At 42.2% G+C, this 27,942-nt stretch overlaps 2 protein-coding genes across 15 annotated transcripts in view; both read left to right on the top strand.

Moving 5' to 3' along the window:
* The first annotated feature begins 332 nt into the window (after positions 1 to 332).
* DEPDC7 (DEP domain containing 7) lies at positions 333 to 12,864 on the top strand. Of its 2 annotated transcripts, XM_073350646.2 has the most exons (9): positions 333 to 446; positions 3,187 to 3,580; positions 5,450 to 5,577; positions 6,629 to 6,818; positions 8,860 to 9,074; positions 11,696 to 11,838; positions 12,060 to 12,185; positions 12,295 to 12,373; positions 12,626 to 12,864. In XM_073350646.2, the coding sequence occupies exons 1-9, from the start codon at positions 374 to 376 to the stop codon at positions 12,838 to 12,840; spliced, it is 1,563 nt and encodes a 520-aa protein (XP_073206747.2). In that variant the 5' UTR covers positions 333 to 373; the 3' UTR covers positions 12,841 to 12,864. The 2 variants fall into 2 exon arrangements, with proteins under 2 accessions (XP_073206747.2, XP_073206748.2); XM_073350647.2 differs by lacking the exon at positions 12,060 to 12,185.
* A 3,474-nt stretch (positions 12,865 to 16,338) lies between these two features.
* TCP11L1 (t-complex 11 like 1) overlaps positions 16,339 to 27,942 on the top strand; it is a 32,524-nt gene continuing 20,920 nt past the window's right edge. For 8 of the 13 annotated variants that reach the window (XR_012159363.2, XM_078853234.1, XM_078853233.1 and 5 more), the window contains exons 1-6: positions 17,194 to 17,271; positions 19,692 to 19,808; positions 20,919 to 21,083; positions 25,392 to 25,524; positions 26,708 to 26,828; positions 27,426 to 27,646. Coding sequence is in view for 12 of the 13 variants with exons in the window: in XM_078853234.1 (XP_078709360.1) it covers positions 20,930 to 21,083; positions 25,392 to 25,524; positions 26,708 to 26,828; positions 27,426 to 27,646 (629 nt within the window). In the remaining variant the exon portion in view is untranslated. Of the gene's footprint in view, positions 16,406 to 17,193; positions 17,272 to 18,731; positions 18,890 to 19,691; positions 19,809 to 20,918; positions 21,084 to 25,391; positions 25,525 to 26,707; positions 26,829 to 27,425; positions 27,647 to 27,942 lie in introns of those variants that run through there. The other 5 variants (XM_078853232.1, XM_078853228.1, XM_078853231.1 and 2 more) reach the window with 5 other exon arrangements.

Here is a 27,942-nt window from a genome sequence, read left to right as displayed (position 1 = left end):
GAGCGCCTGGTTTTGATTGTATTATAACGGGCTGTCCCGTTTTAAATTATGTTTCCCCTTCTCCTTCAGCTGGGGCGGTGGAAAGAAGGGAGACTGGAAAACCGGCACTGGGGGCGGAGCAGGTGGACGCGGGAAGCGGGGGCTCATTCCCCCCGGCACTGGGGTGCGGACACGGGCCCTGCCCCGCCCACGCTGCCTGTACCTCGCGGGGCCTGGCATGCGGGGCGGATACACTGGGGGCGGAGCGGGGCCTAGCTAAGCCAATGGGGAGGGGGGCGCTGCTCAGGAAGGCTCCGCCCACGTCCTCGGCTAGATCCCAGCCGGGCCGGCGGCCGCGGGCGCAGTCGGCTCGCGGCGCTGGGAGCGGCCGGACATGGCCGGCGTGCGGGAGAAGGCGGCAGCTTTGAATCTCTGCGCTGTGTACAGCCCGGCGAACAAGCCCCCGGGTACGGGCCGGGGCCGGGGTGAGTGGGAAACACCGCGGGGGGAGCCGAGCCGAGGCGTGACCCGCACGCTGCCCTCGCTCAGCCCCGCGGTCCCGTCTCCGCACGCACCCGCGTGAAAAGCTGCTGGGAGCGGGGATGTGTCTGCGCAGAGGGAGCAGCGGGGGGGGGACATGTCCTTGAACCTGTGGAGGCGGTGCCTGCCTGAGGCTCTTCCCGCCCCCCTCGCCCCCCAGCAGTCTCCCTGCAGTTAGGTCTGAGGGCGCTTTCCCCAGGCCTGCAAGGGTGGGGCTCACGCAGGTGTGTCTTCGGTGCCCCAAACCCATTCTCTGTGGAGGTGTCTCTGCCCGGGGGGAAATCTCCCTGTCCCCAACGACCCTAGAAGTTACCCTCTTCCCTTTGCCCAGAGCCTGGCATTGTGAGGGAGGGGCGATGAGGGGATCTAGTGTGGGTATGAGCAAGTAACAGTCAACTCCATCCTGCGGGGGCGAAGGGGAGTTGTGTACTCTGACCCTGGCACAGCATACTGTGGTGTCACTGTTTTTTATCCTGGTATCTGAGATGTACCTGACCCTAGCAGCACTGCTCCCTCGCTGGGTAGGATATGCAACTGGCTGACTCCTTGTCCTATTGACAGTATTTCAGAACTTGCCTGGAGTTTCCTGAGTCCCAAACTCCTGGAGAAAAGTGTTTCTGCACAAGAGGCTAAGCATCTCTGGGTTATATTCCACAGCTGCACAAGCTGCAAATTGAGACTCTAGTTTTGTCTCTAGTAACTTGTATAGATTCATAGGTACTTACAGACTGCAATCAAGTCATCCCTTAACCTGCTCTTTGTTAAGCTAAATTGATTCAGCTGCTCAAGTCTGTCACTGTAAGACTAGTTTGCTAATCCTTTAATTATTCTTGCAGCTCTTCTCTGAACCCTCTCACTCCTATTCTGGATTCCTCGGTTTACATGTCCAAGAATTGCATTAGCCCTTTTGGCCAGAGCATCACCTTGGGAGCTCCTGTTGAGCTGATTATCCACCACAGCTCCTAAATCTTTTTCAGAGTCACGGCTTCTCAGTATAGTCCTCCACCCCCTGTAAAGGTGGCCTGCGTTATTTGTTCCTAGATGCTTATGGTTTTCATTTAGCCATATTAAAACACACACTGTTTGCTTGTGCCCAGTTTACCAAGCAATTCGTATCCCTTCGTGTCAGTGACCTGTTTTTATTATTTACCACTCCCCCAATTTTTGTGTCATCCACAAACATTATCAGTGCTGATTTGTAACTTGTAATCTCATTTAAAAAAAAATCAAGTTAGATGGGATCTGTTTTCCATAAGCCCATATCATTGGCATTAATAATAATACCCTCTTTTAATTCTTAACTGAGTCCTGTATCAGCTGCTTTGTTATCTTTCCCAGGATCAGACTGACAGGCCTATAATCACCGAGGACATCTGGTTTATCCTTTTTTAAATGTTGGCACAGCATTAGATTCTTTTCCCCACTTCCCTCCCCCCCATCCCCCAGTCTTCTGGAACTTCCCCAGCATTCCAAGACTTCTTGAAATTAACATTAACCTGATTTGTTGACCAGGATTATGAATGTGATGCCTCTCTGCTCCCATCTCCTTCGTACCAGAGGGTACTGAAACATAAATTGACATCAGCAGCTTTCTACTGAGCAGTTATTTTTTCAAATGTCCGCTTTATTAGATTCAGAGTAGCAGCCATGTTAGTCTGTATCCACAAAAAGAACAGGAGTACTTGTGGCATTTTAGAGACTAACAAATTTATTAGAGCATAAGCTTTCGTGAGCTACAGCTCACTTCATCGGATGCATAAAGTGGAAATATAGTAAAAATAGATATATCTATATACACATACAGATAAATTGGAAGTTACCATACAAACTGTGAGAGGCTAATTAGTTGAGCTATTATCAGCAGGAGACAAAAACTTTTGTAGTGATAATCAAGATGGCCCATTTATTATTGTTAACTTTGAGCTGAATTTTGAGTTTATCAGTCAATGAATATTGCTGCTACCAGGGTATGTACTGCTGGATAGCCATGACTGACCCAGTGGATGTTGACAGTACTTTCTTAACTCCTGAATTTTGCTTCCACAAGTGAAACAGGGCCATATATTTAATAAAAGGGGAGATGCTATATGATCCGTTTGGCTGCTTGTGGAAATTAGTATGTGTAAACGCTACATAGGTTTGGGGTGCATGTGTATACTTGCGAGGATGTGTTCCCTTCCTGTATTGGTGGGCTTTCTATCAGAAATCTGTATGAAAATTAACATGGTTAACATATCCTGTTGGCAACCATAGCAGAGAAGCCAGGGAGTTCCAAACATGCAACTGCTGGGATTATAGGGTCCATAGTTTTTTAACTTGCTGGTGGTTTTAAATTCTGTAGAAGATAAATGTCTGTGTAAGTGGTCCCCTATATATATCTCATGTTGGTTGTCAGTGGTGTCTTGAACAAGGTACTTTGAGTGGAAAATCACAGGACGCTACCAGTTAAGGGGCAGGAGAACTTTAGCTGTGAATAAGTAGCAGGCTGAGGTGCTGGGGGAAAGAGCATGCATGAAACCAGTATACTACATTTGCCTTTTTTTTTTTCTTGGCTGAGTGATAGTCTGCTCTGAAGAGAGTATATAATTCTGAAAAACTGCAGAGCAAGCTATTGGCAAATCACAGTAAATGCCGTTACTAATGCTTTCCCTGTCCTTCCGCCATTAGGTTTCAGCTTAGCACAAAAGCCATTTGGAGCAACATATGTATGGAGCAGCATCATCAATGCTCTTCAGACTCAAGTGGAAGTGAAAAAGCGGCGACAGAACCTGAAATACTTTAATAACTGTTTTATTGGCTCTGATGCAGTGGATGTCATCTTTGCTCATCTCCTCCAGAACAAATATTTTGGGGATGTCGATATTTCCCGTGCTAAAGTAGTGCGAGTGTGTCAAGCACTGATGGATTACAAAGTGTTTGAGGCAGTTTCAACTAGAGTCTTTGGAAAAGACAAACGGTCCATGTTCGAAGATAGTAGCTGCAGTCTCTATAGATTGACAAATGTACCTAGCCCAGAAGACAGTCCATTTGAGAGAGAATATGTGCATTGTACCCATCAAAGGTTAGTACTTAATGATATGCAAAGATAAGATGCTTTGCAGTGGGGAAATAATGCTATTTTTTGTGGTTTGTGTATTTAGTTTTTCTTGAAAGGCATCCAGCTAATCTCTTCCATCCACAAAATGAGTACAGCATGGGTGGTTGTTACCTGTTGGAACCATATCTTCAAATGAGAAAGTTCAGTCTCTATGTCGGTTCAGCCCTTGCCATCTCTGTCCAAGAAGTCACAAGGACTGAAATCAAGGAGCTAGTTGTGGGGAGGAGGAGATGGGATGTTTATCCACTAAGTGGATTGAGACCATCAGTCTCATCTAATGGAGGTATCTGATCACTAATCACATGGAATAATGTTCAGTCACTGCAATTCTGGTATGGATTTATGCTAGTAATCCAGAGGTTGTCTCATTACCAATTGACTGAGCCATGTACTCCCCAAGAAAAACTGCAAAATTATTACTGTCTTGCCACTTTTGGAAGTCCCTAGCTGTTAAAAAGATTTGTGTAAATTAGGCCCCAAATTTACTGTTTTAAACCCCGAAAACAACTACTTTTATGTATACAGAGGTCTGTCTTCTGAGTAGCTGCACTTATGGCCCACAGTTCTGCAAAGTTTGCACATGCAATCAGAAAGCGAGACTAATGCGGTTAGTCTTGCTGTCCAGAGTTAGATAAATGGAAAAAAATTATTACCATTTTAAAACATTATACATATTCCTGTGTTGATGAATGTTTGAAGAAATTTGCTTTATAAAAGTTGTTGGGCCAAATTCATCCCTGGCATAATTGCACTGCCTTTATTTTTGGGATGAATTTGGCCCATTATCTTCTATAAAGCAGTCCTTTACTTCCTATTTCTAGCTGCTTAAAGCAGAAATGAGTGGCCAGCTGGAGTTGCTATGGTATTTCTCCCATCATGTGGTGGATAGCTGAAAAGAGGGAAAGACACTTAAATCCAGTAGGCCATGACTGGAATCGAGTAAAATATGGAGGTGGGTGGAGAGGGAGCAGGGACAGAATGGCTAACAGCCTACAAACATTTGTGTTCATGTTAAGTTTGTCTCACAGGCTGTTTCCGTACTGCCTTAGCAATGATGTGTTCCCACCTCTTATTGCTTCACAAACTATATCCTAATCCCAACAAATCCTTCACCGGGGGTGTGTGCTGTGTCTGGAACATCCCGTTCTCCTGTTTTTTCTCCCATTTTTCAGGGGTCATTTTGGAAGAGAACTCCCTGCTGCTTCAGAGGGACCTGCCAATTCCAGGCCTGAAAGGGGAGGCAATAGTGAACCAGTACACGCGCTCATGGCTCTTAGCTGGGTCCTGATAAGTGGCTGCGTCTATATGTGCTGCCTGTGGCTACAGTGAAGGCAGAAAAGCTTTCCAAACAGTGCACTGCTTTTGTGCTCCGTGATATCTGTGCAGCCTAGGATGGAGGGTCGTGGCAGTGAGCTAGGGATATTGGTGACTTGCTTTCTTCCCTCCTCTATAGCACTCTGTGCAGCTTTGTCACTTGGTGCTGCTCTGTTTTACTCCATGAACAAGTAGTGAGGAAGTGAAATGAATGTCAGTTTCCCTTGCATAGTTCAAACTGGAGCAGAGCAATGAGAGCAAAGGGAATTTTAACAAGAAGCTCAGAGGCACTTTTACTCTACTTTCGTCAGTCTTTAGGAGTTTTGTGCTCTCTTCTGCCTGCCCCTCCCCTGCCGTTATTCTGCAGAAGCATTCAATGAGATTTTTAAAAATAAAGCTCTTTATTAATTGGCACCAAGCGTAGTCACGGTTTCATGTGTATAGATTTGATTTTTAATAAGTAAATGGGCCCTTATTTCTGAAGTCCTGATATTGGATCACCCTTTCTCTTTGTCTCAGACTTGAGAAAATGGCATTTAATCCTCTTCCAGTCAAATCTGAAAGCTTAGAAGATCTCTGGGAAAACTTGAGTCTAAAACCTGCTAATGCTCCTGAAGTAAACCTCTCTGCACATTTGTCTCGTCAAGGTAAGCCAAATAAGATGTCCCAACTACTTGTGGGGCAAAGAGGAAGGACTAATACTAACACGACAGGCATACACCTTTCCGTCTTAAATTGGAGGAAAGATGTTAAGCTAGACTCTCTTCAGTGTTTGTTATGAAACTCAAAGTTCAAAACACAAGGAGAACATTGTGCGCTGAAGTTTTGTTTTAGCTTAGATTTTAACAGAGATCCGTTATCTCCAGTTTAAACAATACATCAGTGTAGAAATTTCTGAGGGAGAACACGCTACTGTCACTGGCTGGCACAGATTCAAACTGGAGTCAGAAATCTTCCCTGTTTGTCCGTTAACATCTTAAGATACAGTCATACTTCATCATAGACCTAACTCATTGTTGTTCGAACCCTTTTCTTATCCCGCAAAATGTGCATATGCTCTACCCAGTCTCCAAACTTCCCCCTTAATTGCTTTATATGAGAGTGCTTAAAATGGTGGCTGACAGTTCGTGTTTTCTCACTCAGTTTAAACTGTTGGTAAAATTTAGATTTTTGGATTATTGCTAGATGTTTCCTTCTCTTGGCTTGATTCAAATATACTTCCTGGAAACTACAGTAGACAGGTCTTTTAGTTTTCAGTTATGGAAGCCCTAAAAGTGGTAGGGATCTTCAGCTAAGAGTCATTGTTTGAGCTTTAAAATCTTCAACAAACCTTTCTTTCTTCAGAAGGCCCTGTGAGTATGAATTACCTGACTTGATTCCTTATCTATGACAAAGATTGCTTGCAAGTTAGAGTACAAAAAATGTAAAGCATTTCAGACTTATCCAAAGGTAATTCTCCTACTCTAACAGCTAACTAAACAAATTCTTTTCTCTTGCTGTGATAAAATGCCCTTAAAGTTGATAAGAAACCCACTCCTTGTTACTGGAACCGGGATAAGAAACCCACTCCTTGTTACTGGAACCGGGTGCTAAGAGAACACTGAAGTCTGTTAGAGGAAAGAAAAATATTGTAACTTTCTTGACTCTTCACTTCACTAGCAGGATCTCACTGTCTTTATATGCTCCAACCCCTCCCAGTTATTAATGAAGTATGGCAAGAACAAACAATTGCTCGTCTGCTGCAGCTTGTGGACCTTCCACTTCTTGACTCTTTACTTGAACATCAAGGGGTTAGGTCCAAGCTTCCCCAACCCAAGAAGGAGGCGGGATGCATCATCACAAGCAACTACATAGACAGAGAAATTCTCAAGGCTTTCAGTGACTCTCAGTAAGTAGAAACTTATTTAACTGTGAGAGCAGGAAGCATTTCTGGACTGTTCTCTTCCTAAGTCACATAGAAACCTAGCACAAATGGGCCTGTTGTTGATTCATCCATAGGCATGACTGTAATAAGCATAATAAAATCAGCCTCCTTTATTGCATGAAAGACAACAGGCATGGATGGTATCTATTGACTGGGTTGAATAGTGATATAGTTTGATCACTATAGTTCGATATAGATCAGACCATTACTGCTGATCCCTGGAAGGTCTCTGAAAGCACTGATAGTTAAGTAAGGAACAAAAGTGCCCAAATGTCTTAAAATAAACTTTTAAAATGGCAGCAAAATACCACTGTTTTTTCATTTGACTTAGCAAAGTTGGTGAATTCTCCAGTAAGGGCTACCTTATTACATGGAGATGTAAACACTCAAAATAGGGTTTAATTTTCCAACACTTGTAGATTGTGAGCAACATGCAACACAAGTCAAGAAGCTGTTGGACAGAAATGGAGACTAGACCTGGGACTGTGTTTAATGATTTCTCCAGGACAGAGAGATAAGCTTGTCCATCGGCCACCTTCAATTATGGTCTCTTTTATTCTAAGTAAAGGGGTTTCTACACATGGTGAATTGACTTTTTTAGCCAATCATCCTTTTAGTGTGAGGTGTTAGGAACTCTGGTTTGATAGGAAACTTTTAAGTTGAGTCTATAGCAGTGGTCCCCAAACTGTGGGGCATGCCCCACAAGGAGGGCATGGAAGAATGTTCAGGGAGTGCATAGCTGGGCTTGGGCCAGCCCCCGCAGGAGATGGGGAGGGCCCTCTGGCTGGCTAGACCCCAACCCAAGATTCCCTGCTGAACCAACTGTGCAGTAATGGAGGGGGATGTGTGTGGACAGATTCCATTACTGGTAAAGGGGGGTGCAATAGGAAAAGTTTGGACACCACTTGTCTATGGGGAATTAGAGTTATAACTTATCCTCTTCTGCTGAGTATTCCAGATAGATATGTCGTTGGAATTACAGCAAATAGTGGAAAATCAGCTGGAAAATAATTAAGCGCACTCTCCTTTTTAATATTAAAGTATTAACAGTGTAATCTTGTAATGTAGTTTATTTTTAATGAAGGGCTTGGTCGTAATTGTGTATTACTGCTGTGTCAACTCCCTGAGGTTTCAAAAGGTTAGCATTGTTCAGCATGGAATTAAACTTCTCACACCTGAAGTATGCAAATACAAAAAGCATGCTGAGGTATGCAGTAAGCCAACATCATCTGCCTTGAAATTTATTAAATGTAGTTTTTAAGGGTTAGCACTTCTGATCAGAATAGGTGCTGGTAAGTTATTTCTGAGTGGGGAGAAATTAATTAGACAAAAAAAGAAGAGCACCTGCTTAGAGATGACAGTGAGGATAGGTAACATAAAATGTTTTCTTTAACCATACTGCACAACAAAAAAAGAACCTAAAACTAAGTATGGCTGTATAATTCCTTCTTTTGGATTCTGGAAACTCTTAATCAACCGTGAGTGAGCAGACTAAAAATCTCTTCAGTGTACTTAAGAGATTTCAAATCCTTAATCATTAGTTTAAAAATGTCTTAGCAGACTATACAATTTCAGGCTATTAAAAATATGTATTGAAACCTGTCCTTATCTGTTAAGATCAGATCAAAGTTGAGGAATCTCTGATCAGGTCTGGTAATTACACCTCATACATAGAATGCCACTTTGACCTTGTCCAGCTAAATGAGATTACAAGTACTTCAAGCAGAAGGAATCCTAAACTCCGATCTTGAAAAGCAAATAATGGAGGAACAGACGTTTAAACCCTTAACTTTGATCCTAACTCTCAGTCTAGGTTCTTAGGCTTTGCCCGTTACTATATCATCTGAGCACCAAACATATTTTCATTTACTTGTTTGAACATTTACATGAATGTATTTGCAGAGTCTTTTGTCCTCTGGAGACAAAATTCAGCTGGCTGACTGTTTCATGTCTGTATCTTCATAGAATTATTTCTTGATCTTTGGATAATGGTCTTTCTTTCTAGGACTGATGAGTGGCTCTCTGCAGCAATAGATTGCTTGGAGTATCTTCCAGATCAAATGGTGGTGGATATAAGCAGAAATTTGCCTAGTCAACCTGATAAAGCAGACGCATGGAAACTACTGCTGTTTGATACCATTGGTAGATACTACAGCCAAAAGAAGGAGCCACTGTTAAGCCATGCGTCTGACATCCACACAGGAATTACAGAGCTGTTGGGTAAGTGAAATGAAATGAAGCTGAGATCCCAGGCTCATCTGGTGAGTGGACAGCAGGACTGGGTACATAGCTGTCAGGTTTCAGGTTTGACTGCTGTGCTACAAAGGTATAAACTCTAGTCCTAAAAACTAAGCCTATGTCGGCAAAACTTAGTTGCTCAGGGGTGTGAATATTCCACCCCCAGAGCGACATAAGTTAGACACTGACATAAGTATTCATGTGCACAGTGCTATGTCAGCAGGAGAGCTTCTCCTGCTGACATAGCTTATGCTGCTTGCGTGGGTGGATGGATAAATATAAAAAAATAAATATTTTTATGCCAACGGGAGAGCTCTCTCCTGTCAGAGTATCTTCTCCACATGTGATGCAGCCATGCAGCTGTACTTAAGCAGCGGTGCATCTGTGGCCTAAATTTTGAGTAAGAGAACTCTAACTTAGGAGCCTCAAGGCCAGATTGTCTACACCTGTGCAAAGTGGGCATGAAACTCTAACTTTTTGATGTGACTGTATTTTATACAGGTGTAAATGACTACGCAAGATGTAAAGCAGTAGAGAATCAGGCCTAAGTTACCATCTCTACTTCCATACAACTTCATTTTGTCATATCTGTATTCGTTCATTAGAATTTACCAAGTGTTCTTTTAAGCCTAGTTTGGTTTTCGTTAGGTAGATATGTGTATAGCTCACTAGTGGCTCCCCCCACCCCACACTGTGGATAATATATTTCATTTAAAAATACTTCAGAGGTGAATAACCTAATACGATTCACTTTAAATATGGCTATTAGCCAGGATGGGCAGGGATGGTGTCCCTAGCCTCTGTTTACCAGAAGCTGGGAATGAGCAACAGGGAATGAGTCACTTGATGATTACCTGTTCTGTTCATTCTCTCTGGAGCACCTGGCATTGGCCACTGTTGGCAGACAGGATACTGGGCTAGATGGACCTTTTGGTCTAACCCAGTATGGCCATTCTTATGATTATCTCTGCCATCTCCTCCAGCTGCTTCCACCATCACTGCCTTTAGTCTTTTCTAGGTTTAGCTTGATTCTCATTCTCATCCATGCCCCTAACTTGACTAGACTTTACCTGAAGTGCATCATCTGAATCAGACAAGATCGAGGCATACAGCGGGGAGTCATCAGCATACTGAAAACAAAGAGCCCCATCTCTCTTTACCAATCCTCTTCTGAAGTGTGCCACTTGCTATTCAGAGAGTTACTGGAGGAGATTATCTTAGTCTTGTGTAAATTAACTTTTAAATATTAAGTTCAATTGGTGCCAGCAAGAACTTCAGAAGTAATTCCCTTTGAAGACTCTACACAATGCAATGTCTGGCACAACTGGAGGTCATGCTGATATATTAGCTATTTTTTGTAAAGTTGCCAAAGTTGGTTGTAATGTTGACTTTACAATTCAATCTTATTTTGTGGAATGTAAATTGCTAATTGAAGTTGACAAAGTGAGATCTCTTAAATATGAGTGTAGAGAGTTCAGGTGTGGAATGTTCTACAATGGCAAGCCAAACAGACCTGTCACCAGACTTGTCAATGCTGATTATCATGGTACAGGTGGAAAACACCTGTAATCCAAGTGTCCAGGTCCGGGGGCGGAATTGCTAAAGATTGTTTGAGCATAAATGCAGCCTGATCGGGGGCAATGATCATGTGTCATTTAAGAATACTGAAGAAATTAAGGCAAAGTGGCCTGTGAAATCATTCAGTGCATAGAATTCTATAGAAACTGCCAGAAGTAACACAAATGCAAAAATGAAATTATTTCAGTTGGGTGGTTTGTTTAGTTTTGTGTTTATCTCTTTGTCTCTGTTAGTATGCATCCTGTTGCCTTACAGGTTCAAAGCTGGTATATAATTTAAATATTTTTAAATCAATTGATAGAGAAATATTTTCCATTATAAACCTCAAATCTGTATAAATCTATTTACGGCTGCATAATCTAATGGAAAAAATTTGTTTGCTTGCATAGAGACAGATTACTCCTAAATTTTAATACAAGAATCAATTACCTTTCTAAAACAGGAGCAGAGTGAAAGAGAAACTTGCTGTTCGCACTGTGGATACGCTTAGGCCTGGTCTATGCTACAGAGTTAGGTTGACGTAAGGCAGCCTACATAGACCTAATTCTGTAAGCATCTACACTGAAACATAGCTCCCGCTGATGTAACTCGTGCACTATGCTGACTTAACTCCACCTCTGTGAGAGGCGTAGCGCTATGGTCAACGCAGTGTCAGTGCAGACACTTGTGTTGCTTATGGCAACTGTTGTTGCTTTTCAGAAGCCATTGCACAATGCCCCACACTGACGGTTAAATCGGTGCAAGCGCTTCTGGCAAGGATGCACACCGCTGACGCAAGGAGTGTAGTGTGGACATACAAAAGTCATTTGATTACTGTGGTGGCTCTGTGTCAGTGTAACTTTGGTCAACTCAATTTGGTAATGTAGACTTGCCCTTAGTCTCTGCTTAGATATGTCTAGTTTAATGGATAACTTTATCTGTTTTTGTTGGTTAATTTACTAAAAATTAATGTTTCTGGACTTTGATCTTTCAAAAAAGATATATAATAGGAGCATGAACCTATTCAACTTTGTGTTTTGTCCCAGTGAATGGAAAGACAGAACCAGCTTTAGAAGCAATTCAACTCTACTTGAAGCTTTTGGATAGTCAAACTAGAGAGGAGTTTAGGAGGCTGTTGTACTTCATGGCTATTGCAGCACATCATTCTGAGTTCAAGTTGCAGAAAGAGGTAAATTTAATGTCCAAGATTTCTAGCACTTTTATAACTTCCAGCAGACTTGTAATATCTGTGGGGGGGTTACCTCTGTCTCTTCATATAATTTAATGTTGAAAGACCGTACACTAAAAAAGTACGGTAAAATGAACAAGGTAATGCTTTCTTGTTAACCATACTTAGTAAATAAGAAAACTATAGCACTACCCTCTGACTATTGTCACTCTATTTTGTAGAGTGACAACAGGATGGTTGTAAAAAGAACATTCTCTAAAGCTATTGTCAACAATAAAACTTTATCCAAAGGAAAAACTGACCTCCTCATTTTGTTCTTGGTGGACCAGCAAAAAGACGTTTTAAAGGTAAGGCTGAGAAAGCAGCCACCTTAGACAATTGAACTAAACTACATCTCAAATCTACCTAAAACATTAACCATAGAAAATGTTTATATTTTCTACTCTCTCGTTCAAGATCCCAGCAACATTACATAAAATGGTTAGTGATAAGCTGATGGCTGTACAACAAGGACAAGATCCTAATAAGGATACAGGTAAGTGTCTTAAAATTGCCTTTTAGACTATACATAATGTGTTTTAAAAGTCACTCTCTTTGTAATCTGGACAAATACGTAATCTCACTAAAACTGCAGCCTAAGACTGCATCAAAGGATCCTTTTTAAAACTGGGTGTGTCATGAAAGGTACAGAACCATCTTAAAGGCAAACATGCCTGTAAAATCTACAGGATGGCTAATTCTGTCCTATTGCTTGTAAATTATCTGACTGTCTTTCACATGTCTTTAGGCTACACCTTCTGCCAGAAACTTGATCAAAGTGAATATCACTACAGTGTTCAGAAGACCACAAAAGCTGAGCTGTTATCTTTGCTAAAAACTATTGATGAAGATACAAAAATCTCTGCCAAGGAGAGAAAGAAGCTGCTAGGTCAATTTCATAGTAGCAATCCAACTATTTTCATGCAATACTTTGGTGACAGAGTTACTAATATGTGTGTGTAATTTAAAATTAAAGAAATTGTAATCTGTACAGTAGTTTTCAAAACACTAATGTCTTTTTTAAAGATTTTGTATTCATCCACATAATAAAATTATTTTGAAGATGAATGGAATTTACAAGTAATTAATCAAATTATAAACTATAAACTTGGTCTTCAGTTGCTTTTATAAAGCAGCTGATATTTATGAAACAGTCTGAGTGCTCATTTTAAATTTTTGTTGCTGAATTGCCAAAACAATGGCAGTGAAATCTGAAACGAAGAATCCCAACCCCTGTATTATTTTTAATATTACTTTCTTCAAACATGGAAGTAAAGTTCTGTGACAATGGAAAGTGAGTCACTTAGCAAAAGTATTTACTTCTGGCTGCCTGGGACTGGTTTTTTTGGGGGGGAGGGGTATTTCCCCTCCTCCAGCAATTTTTTTGGTCTTGAATCTTAGTCTAATCTAACTGCCCTTGTAAGACATAGTTCAAGGTAACCTGTCTTTCCTTTTTTTTTTAACCAATGCAGTACCACAGTAGTCTAGAAAATTGTGTAAACACTTGTTTAGTATTCCACAACCTGTATCAAACTAATTGAACTCTCATCATGTTAAGATGACTAATTGTGCCAATTTAAGCTTAATGGGGGAATGACTTGATCATTAAGGGCCTGATCCTGCTGTGTACCCTCAACTCCCATTGACTTTAATGGCTTTAGAGTTGCTGTAGAAAAGATAATATTCAGTTGTAGCTGGATATCAACTGGTTTAGCAGAAAAGCTTATTTTTTTAAGTGAATTGATTGAGTGCTGAAACCACCTTTATTGCATTCTGGGGAAAAACAAACTAGGTGTGAGGTAGTAGGATTCAAGACTCCCTACCCTTCCCTCCCCCTTCCTAGTCCCTCTTCAAATTTTCTAGTCCCTCTTCTTCACACCTATTTGAGGCAAAGAATAATTGTTTCCTCTCCTTTCTAGAAGGTGACATAAAAAGCAAGAGTTACAAAGAGGTAGTTATCCATTTTGAAAAAGCTTTGGTAGCAAGTGACAAGGCTTATTTTTGTCAAGCAATATTAATATTGCTACACTTTTAACACGCCGGTTTTAACCTGCTATTACTATCCTAGCTCTGTGGGAACTGTTTGTGCCCATTTGTACCAAATTTGTTCTAAGAGCTTCCTCTCTTCAAACTGCCTTAATAGTTGATGTAATAGGGCAAGAAATACCATGTGTAGACAACTGTCAGTCTGAGTGTCTCAACTAATTTTACACATACTTTAGAGTATTTTCACATAAAGAACAGCTGATATTGAGTAATCTGGGGTTGCGTGTAAGGAAAAACCCAATAATACTTTAGTTCTTGAGAGGGAAGATATTGTCTAGAACATAATGACTTTCAAAGACTATCCAGGCTTAAGTACATTCCTTTTCTTTATTTGGCTATAGATTTTTGGAGAATATGTAACTGTATATACTGCACTGATACCTCCCCCTCCCCCCCTTTTTTTAAATTCAGGAACTTAATTTAAAGCAATGCTCCCTAAATCGCACCCTTCCTTACTCCTATCCAGGGGAGATACGGACAGGGGTTAGAGGCTGGCAGCTGGGGTCATAGGTGGGGGCGGAACTGGGTGGTGCTCCCGCCCTGCCCCCCATGGGGGCTGGCCTGGGCTCCCCACCTCCTGAACATTCCTGTACAACCCACCCCACAGTTTGGAGACCTCTGATTTAGAGCCCTTATTCAAATATCTGATTATTGGAAAAGGCAGAAATAGTAGTAAATAAAGTGGGGAAATCCATAACAATGGTCCAGAATTCCATTAGAAAAAATAATTATTTACCTTTTCTTTCCAAAAACCAGACTACATTGTGATGGAGTGTAAACCCCCCTACTGGCACTGAAACAGTTAAAGGGAGCTCATTTAGTGCACTGTTTGCAGGTGCAGGCTGGGCCAGGACAAATGTGGGATGAAACCCAGCTGGGGAGGAGCTGGCTGGCTACTATGGTGGGGCTGCAGGCCAAAAGGTTTCTTGGGGCAGAGGAGGCCTGGTTCCTCTCCTGCACTGACACTCTGGCAAAGGGTCAAGAGAGACCTGGAGTAAGCTCTGGTGTTGAGCCCTGATTTAAAAGGGCAGGACCTAGACTTCTGGGAAGCATTCTCATTGGAGTAGGAGAAAACTTAAAGAAGGATGAAAAGCCAAGCCCTAGGAGGACAGAAGTTATTGTCAGTTTATATTTTTCAGTTGGGATTTGTTGGAGGATGCTAAAGAGGAGCCTGGTTAAGCCCTGCCAGGAAAGAAGGGTGAATCTTGAGAGGCTGTGGTACCTGAGAAGAATACAGGTACATGGTGGGCCTAGGAAGGGACGGTAGGTACCCTGCTACTAGCCTGAGATAGCAAAGTCCAGGGAGGTAGCTGGAAGTAGGTCTGAATTGACTGCTCTTGCCTACTCACTACAGAGTCCCTGGGCTAGAATCCAGAGGAGGAGGGCTGCCTGGGTTCCCCTACCAGCCATAAGGGAATGTGGTTTGAAGCCCCCTGATATAAGGGGATAGGGACTCTTGAAAGCTGTAAGAGGGGACTCTAAGGACCACGGAGCCCAGAGTCAGGGGATGAAGATCCGATTTAAAGATGTCTGATTCTTGTTTGGACTCTGTTACCCCAGACGGAGGGGAACATGCTACGATGACCTGACTGCAGGGCCTTTTCAGGAGAAGAGGCAGACGGCACCAGGGCCGGAGCTGGTGGTGGTGCTGCTAGATGAGGAAAGCCGGCCGTGCCACGCAGCCACACGGAGATAGACCGTGGTAAGTACTCCGCACTCGCCCGTCGACAGCTTTATAATTTGAATGCCGTAATAACCCTAACTTTTGTCACTGTTAAAATTTCTTTTCTATCCTGATCGTGTGTGTGTAAAAAGATAACCTACCCTATCCCAATCAGTTTTACAAGCCATCTACCCTAAGGGCTTTTAGTCTTCCATTATATAAGACCTTAACTGAATCAAAATAACCATAGCTTAGTTGCAAGGAAAATTATGCACTTTAAAGAATTAAGGGATCAATTTTTTAAACAGACGAAATACATTTCCTGGTCTCTATATATAGTCTTTATTCATAGCATGTCAGACATCTGGCTTGTTTTCTTTTGTAAAGAAAACTTCCCTACTCTCTCACCCTCCTCTTCTGTGTCTTTGGCATGCTCCCTTTCCAAGACACTCTCCCCTCCTTAGCTGGCTCGCTCGCTCCTGCCCGCAGCCCCCTCCAGCGGCTGGTGCAGCCAGCGCCGCCCCCGGGCCTTGGCTGGCTGCAGCTCCGCAGCATCCTCCCGGCCCTGCCGCTGCTGCTGCGGCGGCGACTCCTGTTTCCCGGCTCAGAGCCATGACGCCGCCCTGCGCAAGGCTGGCCGCTCCCGGCCTTTTGCGAAGCCCCCGCACACCGTAGCCCGGCACCGGAGCGAGCAGCGGGGCCCGGCGTGCGCGGGGAGAGTGGCGGGCGCTCGCCCACTCCCTCTGCCTGCGCCTCGCTGCCGCTGCTTGGAGTCACTGGGGCTGCCGGCGCCAAGGGATTCCCCAGCCCGCCGCCCAGGTAAGCGAGGGGCGCGGAGCCTGGCCCATGCTCTGGTCCTGCGCCAGCACCCGCGCCCCTGTCCCCGCCCCGGCCGCTCCCTGTCCCCACGGGGGCTGGAGAGACACCTCACCCCCCCGCTAGGGGCTGGGGCTGCCCGCCCGCTCGCTGCCAGTGTGTGCAAGGCGGTGCCTGGGGGGAACAGGAGGCCAGCTCCGTCCCGCGTCCCTGCTGGGGGAGCAGCCCCCAGGGAAGCCCGCGCGTTGGCTTGTGGCTGGCGGGCTCGGCTCCCTGTCTGCGGAAAGGCCCCCGTGTCCCTGCTGCAGTGCTGAGTCAGGGTGCGGAGGGTAGGCCTCGCTTTCTGTCTGGTTCCTGTTGTTTTGCTTGGGGTTGAAGTTCTGGCCCTACATGTGGAGTGGGAAGCATGGTGTGTGGGGGTTGATAACTGAGGTATGCAGTGGGGGTGTGGGTAAAGCCTATTATTCCTGCCATCCTACTGTGCGTGTTTGGCTTGACTCCTTCATTCCTAATATTCTGTAGCCCAAAAGGAGTGATAATATTTCACTAGGAGGGTGGTGAAGCAATGGAATGGGTTATCTAGGGAAGTTGTGGAACCTCCATCCTTAGAGGTTTTTAATGCCTGGCTGGGATGATTTAGTTGGTGTTGGTCCTGCTTTGAGCAGGGAATTGGACTAGATGACCTCCTGAGGTCCTTTCCAACCCTAATCTTCTATGATTCTGTAAGGAACCATTAGCAAAATCATACAGTACTATAGACAAAACAAATAATTCTAGAACTTGCCTTAATTCAGTAGGTCAGCTCCAGCAGCATAGTGTGTCCCAGGGCATCATATTACAGCACTTCGTGGAAGGATTAATAAAGCAAGGTAAATGTTAACAATTTCTGCATGCTTATTTTGCCTTGGTAGTCTAGAGCCCATGATTCCCTGGCTTGTTTACTAAAGAGGAGAGCAATAGTGCTCACTACTGCTGTTACTTTATGAAGTTGTAAATCGGGTTGTCACGAGGTGGATAGGGCCTGATGCAAAGGCCATGGAAATCAAAAGACTCCCATTGAAGTCAGTGGGTTTTGGATGAGACACTTATTAAAGGGTGAGTATCATCTGTCTAGCTGGGAAGTCAAGGTGCTCAGCCTGGATGGTGACTTGATTTGTGATTTTGATACTGTTGTCGCAATGAGCTACACACGAACAAATCCCAGAGCTCACATGGAGCTCATTGCAGCATTGGGACCTAAACATCTTTGCGGTTTAGAATCCCCATCTGTAAAACTGGAAATAATACTTCACAGGGGCTTTGCGACATTTATTTAACATTGTCAATATTTGCAGGACAGTTTGAGGTCCTTGAATGAAATGAGCCATGTCCATGCAAATTATTATTTTTAAGTTTAAAAGAAATTTAATATTTTAAATTTGTTATATTTCTCTCTCTAGTCAAAAGAAGGTGAAGAGAAGTCCAGTGAAACGGACTCCTTTCATTTTAATTGAATGGACTCCAATCTCTTTACAAAAGATGCAGCTAGCTGATTCAGAAGAAACATTGTTAAGCTTATTTGACCAGTGCAAACGGGAGTTGTTCTAGATACGTTCTAATAGACAATAGTAACAATCTAGTGAAAATAGACTATTGAAAATTAGACACTAACCTAACAAATACTGCCTCAAATGCATAAAAGGTCTTTGATCAGATGGCATAGAAGTTCTTCAAAGCGACACTGCACAGATGAAATGTGGAGAATAATTTTTATTTTACATGTGAAACTGTGTAGCCTGGAGAGTATAACTGTTGGTCTTTTATTTTGTGGAGACTGACCGATTAGAGTACAGCCTGTAGCATAAGAAGGATGTTCTAGTAGGTTGGGAGGTAGCCCATGTCTGCCAAATCCTAGTCTGTGTTTTTGGCTCTGCCAGCGATCTGCTGTATGAACTTGAGTAAATCGCTTATTCCACTCCATGCCTCAATTTCTTCATCTGCAACATAAAGATAATACTTCCCTATATCTCAGGGTTGTTGTGTGGTTTAAATCATTAATGTTTGTGACGCACTCAGATATTGTGGTGGTGCATAAAGAGAGAGAGATTGTAATACAGCCATGCTTGCACTTCAGATTCAGAATTTCTGGAAGCCATTTTTCAAAGGAAGCGGCAGATTGGGGCTGTAGGGGAAACCACATTATGTGAATGGATAGATAGTAACAATCTAATCTGTTTGATATATTTGGGGAAATTTTGTGTCAGCACTATTTTCCAAGAAAAAGTAAATACAAATTGTTTTAAATTTTTGTCTTCCATTTGTTTAACAAGATCTACCTTATCCATCTTAGTTTTTTCTACAGCATCCATCATTGTACTCATCTTCTAGATGCCTTTTTGTCATCAGACCTCCTCCTCCTAATTGCTGCATTGTTCACTGTAGCTGTGACCCATCATTCTCCAGGCCTGAGACCCTTTGCTCTACCCTTTCTGCTCATGGAACATCCTGGTACCTTGCCATCCTTACCTTTCTCGTATACTGGGGACGTGGTGGCTCTGGAACTTGGTTGGGGCTGCTGTTGTACTATCAGAAAGAGCTCAGGTTATCCCTTGCATGCCATGGGGCAAGGAGGTTGGCGGCAGATCCATGTGGGTTACAGAACCATGTTTCAAGGATGGGACCTATTTCTTGTCTCAGTGCTCTCTGCTCATTGGTCTGTTTGCACTGGATGGAGTCCTGTACGTGGAGGTTGGATGGCTCAAGTGATTAGAAATGTGATGTAGAGATGGTCAGTGATTCCGGTGCTGGTTCAGTCACGCAGCGAGGAATGCATGCTGTAGCTTTTCCTCTCTAGGGCGCAATTTACAGATTGGGGCATGGCTGGTCTTGTGGCTAAAATGCTGGACTGGAACACAAGTGATCTGGGTTCAGTTACTGGTTCTGCCATAGGCTTCCTGTGTGACCTTACACAAGTTAAACTCTTTGTCTCACTTTTCCATTTGTAAAATGGGAATAATAATACTTCCTGCCTCGTACCCTTTATCTGTCTTGGCAATTTAGATTGTAAGTTGTTTGGGACAGAGGACCGTCTCTTACTACGTGAATGTATGTAGCACCTCGCACAATTGGGCCCTTTAGTCACTACGTAATACAAAATAATTCAAGAACTCATTGAGTTTTCCTGTTACCTCCTCTAAGATGGGGGAGGTAGGATGCACCAGGTTCAGTCTTTTAATTATTGTATAAAAAACTCAGAGCAGCTTCTTGTCTTTTTTCTGTATTACTTCCTGCTACTTTCTCATCCGTATAGGCCTATGCTCCAGTTTTCCTTTAGTAGCCTTGAGGTGATCCTGGGATGGTTTATCTTGCTGACAGCCTGACTCTTTCATCTTTTGCAGCCTGTGGTCCACAGATATTAAGTGAAAAAGTAAGTGGTGGGTTTTTTGTTTTTTATTCTCCCCCCCATGCAGAGGATATTCTGTAAATGGGAGATGCTGGATATTTGATTTCAGAGCAATGATATATTTTTTTTAATATTTTTAGCTTTCCATTTAAGAGCTAGGTATTCTAATTATTATTACCTGAAGCCATGACCAGTGAATGGAAACTTAATATGTAGTAGCATTTTAAAGAGTAGGTACTCTTTAAAATGAAGACATGCAAATTACATACTTCAGGGGAAAAAGTGAACGTGAAATAGTTGAAGTAAAGTTATTGAATTGAGTAAAATATTTTACAAATGCTACTTTTGCAGTGTACCAAGGAAGTATTCTAAAGTGTATGTGATGTGATATTATGCTAGAAAATCCAACATTGTAATCTCCACAACTACTGTTTGTTTAAATCAGAGTTTTTTATGGTTTTTAATAAATCCTCCTAACTTCCCGGTGTGGATAAATCATGCCTCTTGTATGGAATTAAAATTTAGGAGCTAGATTCTGCATTGATTTACCTCACTATCTGCAGGTGGATCCCATTGTCTTCAGGTGGATTACACTGAGTTCTGATAATAAGTCAGTGCAGAATTTGGCTACAGTTCTGGAACATATGAGCAAAACATTTTATTACACTCCTTAGTAGGGATAATTTCTAAAATGGTAGGTTAAAAATGTAATCTACTTTTCCTCTATCTAATTCCTTTATCCTTTATCTAACTTCAAAATCCAAGTAACGTATGTGCATAAAATGCTTCGGGGTCTCTTGTCCTTTAATATATATTTTAAAAAGTCAAGCACTCATTAGCAATCTTAAAAAAACAAACCAGATATTTTGTCTCTATCATGTACATTATGGGAAGGAAACCGTTTCAGATTTTTGAGGGCTTGTGAACAAAAATATTGAGTAAATGATAATCGCATTGAAAGGATCTCCTTATTTTAAACCTTTTAAAAAAAATTAAGAGGGGGGATCTCTGATATATCTATACCTATACAGGGAATTTTTCTGATTTTGTGTTTGTTTTGCAAGGGCAGGAAGAGTATATATCCATTCAGTTCCATTCTGTTCGTGGTTTTTTTTTTCTCTTCCCTAAAAAAAGAAACGTTGAAAATGTCTCAGGAACCTGATATTCCACATACAAGTGAAGAAAAATTAGGCGATTCAGAGGGTATCAAAGAGGACAGCTTGAACAACCCAGATCAGTCTATGAGAGCGAGGATACGACAAAGTTCCTCAAGTCCACACAGGTGCAACACAGCTCAATGTAAGCAAATCTGTTAAAATAAAGTACAAAAATACATTTTTTTCTTGTTGCGAAGATAAAAGTTTAGATTCCTTTAAAAGGCTCATTAGTTACTATGCAATTAACTATTGTGTAATTAATTAAATATTGTATCAATCATTAACAATTAAAAAGGAGAAGCAAACATTTTTTTTCTTTAATGTGGTTGGCTTTTCTGTCCTTTGAAACAGCCTATAGGCATGCTGGGTAAGACTGCCATAAGTTAATGCACCCCTCAAGCACTCCTGATCAGGCCACAGTACCAGAATAAAAACCAACAAATGTGTTTCTTCCCCAAAGTAGGTTAGGAATTCATTCCAGTTAGTTATAGGAAGTAAATTCGAGAAGTGAAAGCTGTCACTGGAAGAAGTCCAGGAATTCCGTTGTCATCAACTCATAATTTTACTGGCCTTGGTTGGTTAGGGCTTGATTCTAAAGGTGCAAATGCCCTCCATCCTTATTAAAGTCAACGTGGGTGGAAGGCGCTCATCAGCATTGTGGGATTGCCACCCTGCCTGGCTGTCCTTCCATCATAAAATCACCACCCACATCCTCCTAGAGAAGAGTTGTTCCTTCAGTTCACTTTTTGCAATTATTGGCCAAATCCTTACGTTAGCAAAACTCTTATTTAAATAAATAGGAATTTTGCATGAATAAGAGCTTCAGAATTTGGCCATTTGTCATTTTCTAAATAATTGTTTTGTGCTTTTGTATCAGGTCGATTTTGCAAAGTACAGGGATCCAAATTTAGGTCCCAAACTAGCAGGGTGTCAGAGGCACACTACACGTCCTAGGCAGCCTCTCTGTGGTCTCCTCTAGCAATTTCTAGCAAGGAGCAGCAATCAGGTTTCTTGTAGTCATTCTCCAGGTGCTGTGTTTTGTTGGGGGAGAATATGAGTGCTATTGTAGAGCACCCTGTGGAAATGGAGGCTCCCATGAACATTTGAAATAGTGTCTCTTACACCCTCCACTACTATGTGAAATCTACATCTACTTTAAACCCTATTGGTGCTGAAAGCCCACAGGCAAATAATAGAGGTCCTGTTTGTGTCTAGAGATTCCCATAAGGGAGGGGGGGAAGGAAAGCACAGGTATTAATAAACTTCAGCCCTTTGCACCTAACATTACTGTGAGCCAGAATCAGTAGAGTGGTGTATTCTACATATGTCATGTACATGCCTGTGTCTGTGATCCTAACCAAGGGCCTGCACCTGCAAATACCTATGCATCTGAGTAACTCAGTGCTTCTCAGACTTTTGTATTGATGATCCCTTTCACACCGCAAGCCTTTGAGTGCTCCCCCTTTATGAACTAAAACCACATTTAAAAAAAACATTTAACACTATTATAAAAACTGGAGGCGAAGCAGGGTTTGGGGGTGGCGGCTGACTGCTTGCGACCCCCACATAAGGGGTCACAACCCCCAATTTAAGAACTCTTGTGAGTCATCTGACTTCAGTGGGAATATTTGAGTGTCTAAAAGTATTTACAGGATCTGGCCCCAATATAGTATACTCCTTTTCTTGTTACATCATCCAATCCATCTGCTTAGTTTTCTGGAGGGTTGTAGCCTTTGGTTTATAGTTTTAATAGTTGTTTCCTTAAGTGGGAGGAACCTTCAAATGGCCCTTACCCCCCAAAAGAGGTCAAATCTAAGGGTGTGTCATCTTTTGGTTCTGCCAGTCAGTGAAGTGTACCTTAAGTCTGAAAATTAATGAAGCTTTAATGGGGCTGGAAACATTTTCAGTCCCAATGCTACAGGGCAGTGACAAACATTCTTGCCAGATCATCACGTTGTGTTAAAATTTATTGCCAGAGTATGGTCTTTCTGGTTTGGTGTTTTTGTTTTTAATGTAGGAGCTGGTTATGATATTACTATTGACTCTGACAAGTCTGGTATGACTAGCAAGTCCCTATAGGTAAAACAAATGAAAAAGCAAATGGGAATTTCCCTGGGTATGATTTCTGCTTATGGCTAAAGAAGCAGAATTACCCCAGATGATATTTGCAAAAGCCTGGCAACAATTATGTCTTGAGCCGTTGAATACAATGCATTTTATTATTTGTGGTTTTGTTTTTGAAAACGGTGCTAATTATTTGTTGAGCATGATGGTGTTTGGAGCTGTATCAAACACAGGAGCCATTCCCTATGGGATTTATGCTCTAAGCCCTGATATTTCAAGATGCCCTTCAGAGAGTCCAGCGTGCTGCGGTGCATGTGTGAACAAACGCAAAAGTCAAGTGTTAGGCATAGTCCTCTGCAGTGAGAGGTATCAAGTCATGAGTGCTGGGTAAAGAAGGGGCTAAGGTCAAGAGATGTGCTTAAGTGCATTTTTCAGCATACAAATGAGGTGCTTAACTATAGGTTCCCTTTTTAGTCTTTACTTCTGCTGTTTGCCAAATTATTCCTGCCTATCAGGCAAGAGCACTTTGATTTAAATGCAGAGTGAGTGCACTGCCTGTCTGCTCATGACTTCAGACTTTGCAATACTCCCCACAGGCATTGTGCAGGATCAAACCCTAGGCAGTAACATACAAGTGTCTAGAGTGCTGGGTGAAGAACTGTTTATGACAAAGTAGCACAGGTAATTCTTTATTAAATAAATGACACTTTGTATAGCAGACAGTTGGGGAAAGGCTTCTTAATGAAGGGCCTGTTCCATGTAGAAGGTTTTTACCCGCATAAACCCAATCATATAAACCTGTTCGTCGATCTAAAAAAAAAAATCTATTCCAAATTAACCCAGTGTGTGATTAGTATGGCTCAAGGAGTTTTATTTCAGTGTGGGGTGTGTGTAATCTATATATGTAATGTTTTTGCCAAAATTGGAATTGAAGCGACAGAATTATCACAATCACAGGGTGACACAGCAACCAGTCCTTGCTTTCTGTTGTTCTTTATCTTCATCTTTCTCACTTTTCCTTCTGTCCAGCTGGGGAGAAGTCTGGCCAGCCCTCTCTTCATCTGATGGCGCTAATGATATAGTCTCTTCTCACAGATGATTGGACCGGAGAAGAGCTCTCTTCCCTTTTCTTCTCAGTTTTTGGAAGGCACATGCTTTATTACTCGGAATAGCTCGTTGAGGCCTGCTCTGTCTCTGTGCTGCTTAGCACTGACATAGGCACTGCTACTAGCACAACTTGGGCGGGGGGGATGACGTCTCCTAAGAAGGTCAACGGCAAAGCTCCAGTTGATTTCAGGGGGTGCAGCGTTACTCCCTTAATCAGCATCTGTTATATCAGCATCGTTATCATCTTTGCCACACTTATTGCTACATGCTGCTAATGCAGTGGCACATTCTGTATCACAGCAATATCCGCTCTGGCCCACTGGTGTGTATATAAGTCAGGACAAATTTGAGCACGGACAGCTGGTGCTGTTTTCAAGGCTTGGCTTTACTACCCAGTGACCTTCCACCTCCCAATTTTCTATAGCTAGTGACCTCTTTCCTTTACTACCTAATGAAAGCTGGACCTGCTCTGTGTGGTGTCCTGCTGCACTGCTGCCTCCCATTCCTGTGTGCACTTTCTAATGCTCATGCCACTCCAAACCCCAGTCTCAGGCTACTTGCTGTGCTCTAGGACGTGGCGCAACCCATGTCCCGTTGAGTATACAGAGATGAATGGAAGGAGAAGAGCTGTGGCATCAGCACACAGGCTAGGCCTTGAAATCATTAGCAAGTTAGGAATAGCAAGACCCTGGTTTCAGGAAACGGGGCAAAGAGGTTGCTGGTTCCACTGAAAGTAGAGAAGGGAAAACTAGCTGTTTTCTTGCGTGGTGGTGGTGGTGTAAGTGCTTTACAGATACTTTGGAAGATGAGATTCCCTCCCTGCCTTGAAAAACGTATAATCCAAATGGCAGTGGGCACATGATAAATGCAGCGGAAATCTCCAGGACTGAATGGTGAGGTTGCATATGAAGCTTGTTGGCCCCACAATGTTGTTTGCATATTTTGTAGAAATGGTTTGCCCCCTTCACTGTGGGAAGGACTTCATTCTATAGCCCTAAAAGATGTGTGTTTTAAGGAGGGACTTGATGCAGCAGAGGTCACAGGCATGTTGGGGCCTAGTTGATGGCTGATTGGAGCACAACAATGCTGTTGACGAGTCCCTTTGGGGTGGGAGAGAAAACAGCCTCATCAGATCTATGACGTCGAGGGCATCCTCAGCTGGGTTTGTCTACTGGCTCTCATCCCCTTTGTACTGGCCGACTGGCGGAACGATGGAGGAGGATCTTACCTCCAGCTTTTGAAAGAATAATGAAATGTCATATATTTGTTAATGTTACAGCTAGTTCCCCTCGGCTTGTGTCGATGGAAGAGCTGATGGAAACAGCGAAAGGAGTTTCTAATATGGCATTAGCACATGAAATTGTAGTCAATGGAGGCTTCCAGATTAAACCAGCTGAATTACCAGAAGGCAGGTAAGATGGTTACTGATAGAAATAAATAGCAGTTTATATCAATCCTTTGGATGTAAGAGTGGAATATGAAGATACGTTTGGGGAAAAATTCCATGGAAAGAATTGTAATGTGTTTTCTTAGCTTTGTAATGTTTCTTAGCTTTTCACCACTTCTTCATTCTAGCACCACTATTTTACTCTTCTGTATTCTTTAACATCCTCTTCCTTTGTAGTAACTCTCTAAGGTTGACTCTTGGGCCTGATCTACACTAGAAAATTTGGTCAAATTAACTATGTGGGTTGGGTGTGTGAAAAATCCTGAGCCAACAAAAGTCCCCATTTAGATAGCGCTAGGTTGACAGAATAATTCTTCTGTCAACCCAGCTACTGACTCTCAGGGAGGTGAATTGCCATTACACCAATGGGAGAACCCCTCCTGTCGGCACAGGTAGTGTCTGGACTGAAGCTCTGTAGCGTTTGAAGTGTAGACATACCCTTAGGTTGCTCTCGGAACAAATGGTTACTGCTTTCAGGATCTGCCTGAACTTCAGTGGTTAATGGAGTAAGAATTCCAAGGTAGCCCCAGGCATCTTCAAAAAAGGATCAAGGCCACATTCAGATCTGGTATGAACATATACGGCTTTAGTAAAGTTGCACAATTAAATCAGAACATTTGAACTTGTAACTTGTTGTTGAAGTAATGGGATTATCTACACTAAGTCTGAATTTGGCCATCCAATTTAGTAAAAAATATCTTAATGCCCATGTATTTTGACAAACGGTGAGTTGTGCTCAGTGATGAAGGAAGTACCTCACTGCTATCACATTCTGGTTTCACTTTTGAAAATTTTACCCAGAGGACTTGCACTGCTTCTAGGAAGTTAAATGGGTTACGTATTGCTAAGAAACACAGATGTTGTTCGTGTGTAGACAAAATAAATTATGATTTTGTGATTTGTCTTCTCTTTATAGATTACTTTTAGAAGTGTCATTTTCTGGATACTTTTAAGGGTCTTGTTTTTGTTTTTTGTTTTTCGCCTACTCTGCATGTATCTTTTCAGCTGTGAAGTCAGCCATTCCAAATCATTCCAGTTTTTATACTCTTGTGCCTGATTAAAATGGCAGTTTTCTCCTCTAAACTCTCTAATTCATTACATGTAAGATACTAACTGTCATCTTTTGATATTGTTGTGTTTACCAACAGCCTGGAGAAAACCGTAAAAGAGATTGTACACAAAGCTTTTTGGGATTGTCTGGAAGCCCAGTTAAGCGAAGATCCACCAACATACGATCATTCAATTAAACTTGTGGGGGAGATTAAAGAGGTAAGAATGTGTGATATCAGAAGTAATTTACAGAGATTACATGGCACAAATATACAAACTGTATGCCATCGCTGTATAACAACTGTGTGTAAAGTGCTCTGTAGAAGTCTAGACAATAACTTTATCTATAAGCTGCATGCATATATGGGGGGAAAAGTAATCCAATGTGAAAGCAAGAAATGCCGAGTCATGTTAGATGAAGGGAAGGTTGCAGGTTATGTTACTTTAATAATTCTGAGATTGCAGTAGCAAAATGTGACAGGTGCTAATGAAGCACAAATAATCAGAGGCTAGGTTTTGCGCTGCATACATGTGTGCCCTTCCTCCCACCACTGAAAAAACCCTCCCTGTTCCAAAGAGTTTACAATCTGAATAACACTAATACTGTACAGAATGCAGGAAAACTATGATTTAAAAAATATATCGTGTAATTTTTGTGACCCTATGTTTTGAACAACTATTAAGATGTCATCTGCCATAGAAATCCAGTATGAATTTGGTTGTTAATTCAGACCATTATTCAGTTCCTTTGTAAGATGGTGAAACAATAATGTTTGTTGTGAAAAACTAACAAAATGAAAATTTGTTTTCTTTCAGACTCTTCTATCTTTCTTATTGCCTGGTCATACTAGATTAAGAAATCAGATTACTGAAGTTCTGGATCTAGATCTGATAAAGCAGGAGGCAGTGAATGGGGCCCTGGATATTTCTAAGCTGGCACAATTCATCATTGGAATGATGGGGACCCTTTGTGCTCCAGTTAGAGATGAGGAAATTAAGAAACTGAAAGACATTCATGAAATAGTCCCACTATTCAGGTACTGGAATGATGTTAAGGAATTGCAAGGAATCAGACTGTGGGTCACTTATTTCAAATTTGCTTGTAGATCCTTGTTAAAGATCCAAATTTTATCTGTGCATGCTGGTAGCATATAAAGTCTGCTAGCAAAAATTTCTTTCTGGAAAAATATAAAGCAAGCAGAGGGGGGAAATTATAAAGAAGAAAATTCCAGCAGCTATTAGCAAGGACCCTTTTGGTTCTGGTGGACTGAAGGTATTTGTTTGTACCTTTGTGTAATTGGAAACAATCATTTTCTGAAATGCCATATTTAGG

The sequence above is a fragment of the Lepidochelys kempii genome, chromosome 6 (genome assembly GCF_965140285.1).
Source record: "Lepidochelys kempii isolate rLepKem1 chromosome 6, rLepKem1.hap1, whole genome shotgun sequence".
Taxonomy (NCBI): Eukaryota; Metazoa; Chordata; order Testudines; family Cheloniidae; genus Lepidochelys; species Lepidochelys kempii.
The sequence above is the reverse complement of the archived record's forward strand: the minus strand, read 5'-3'. Positions and strand labels throughout refer to the sequence as shown.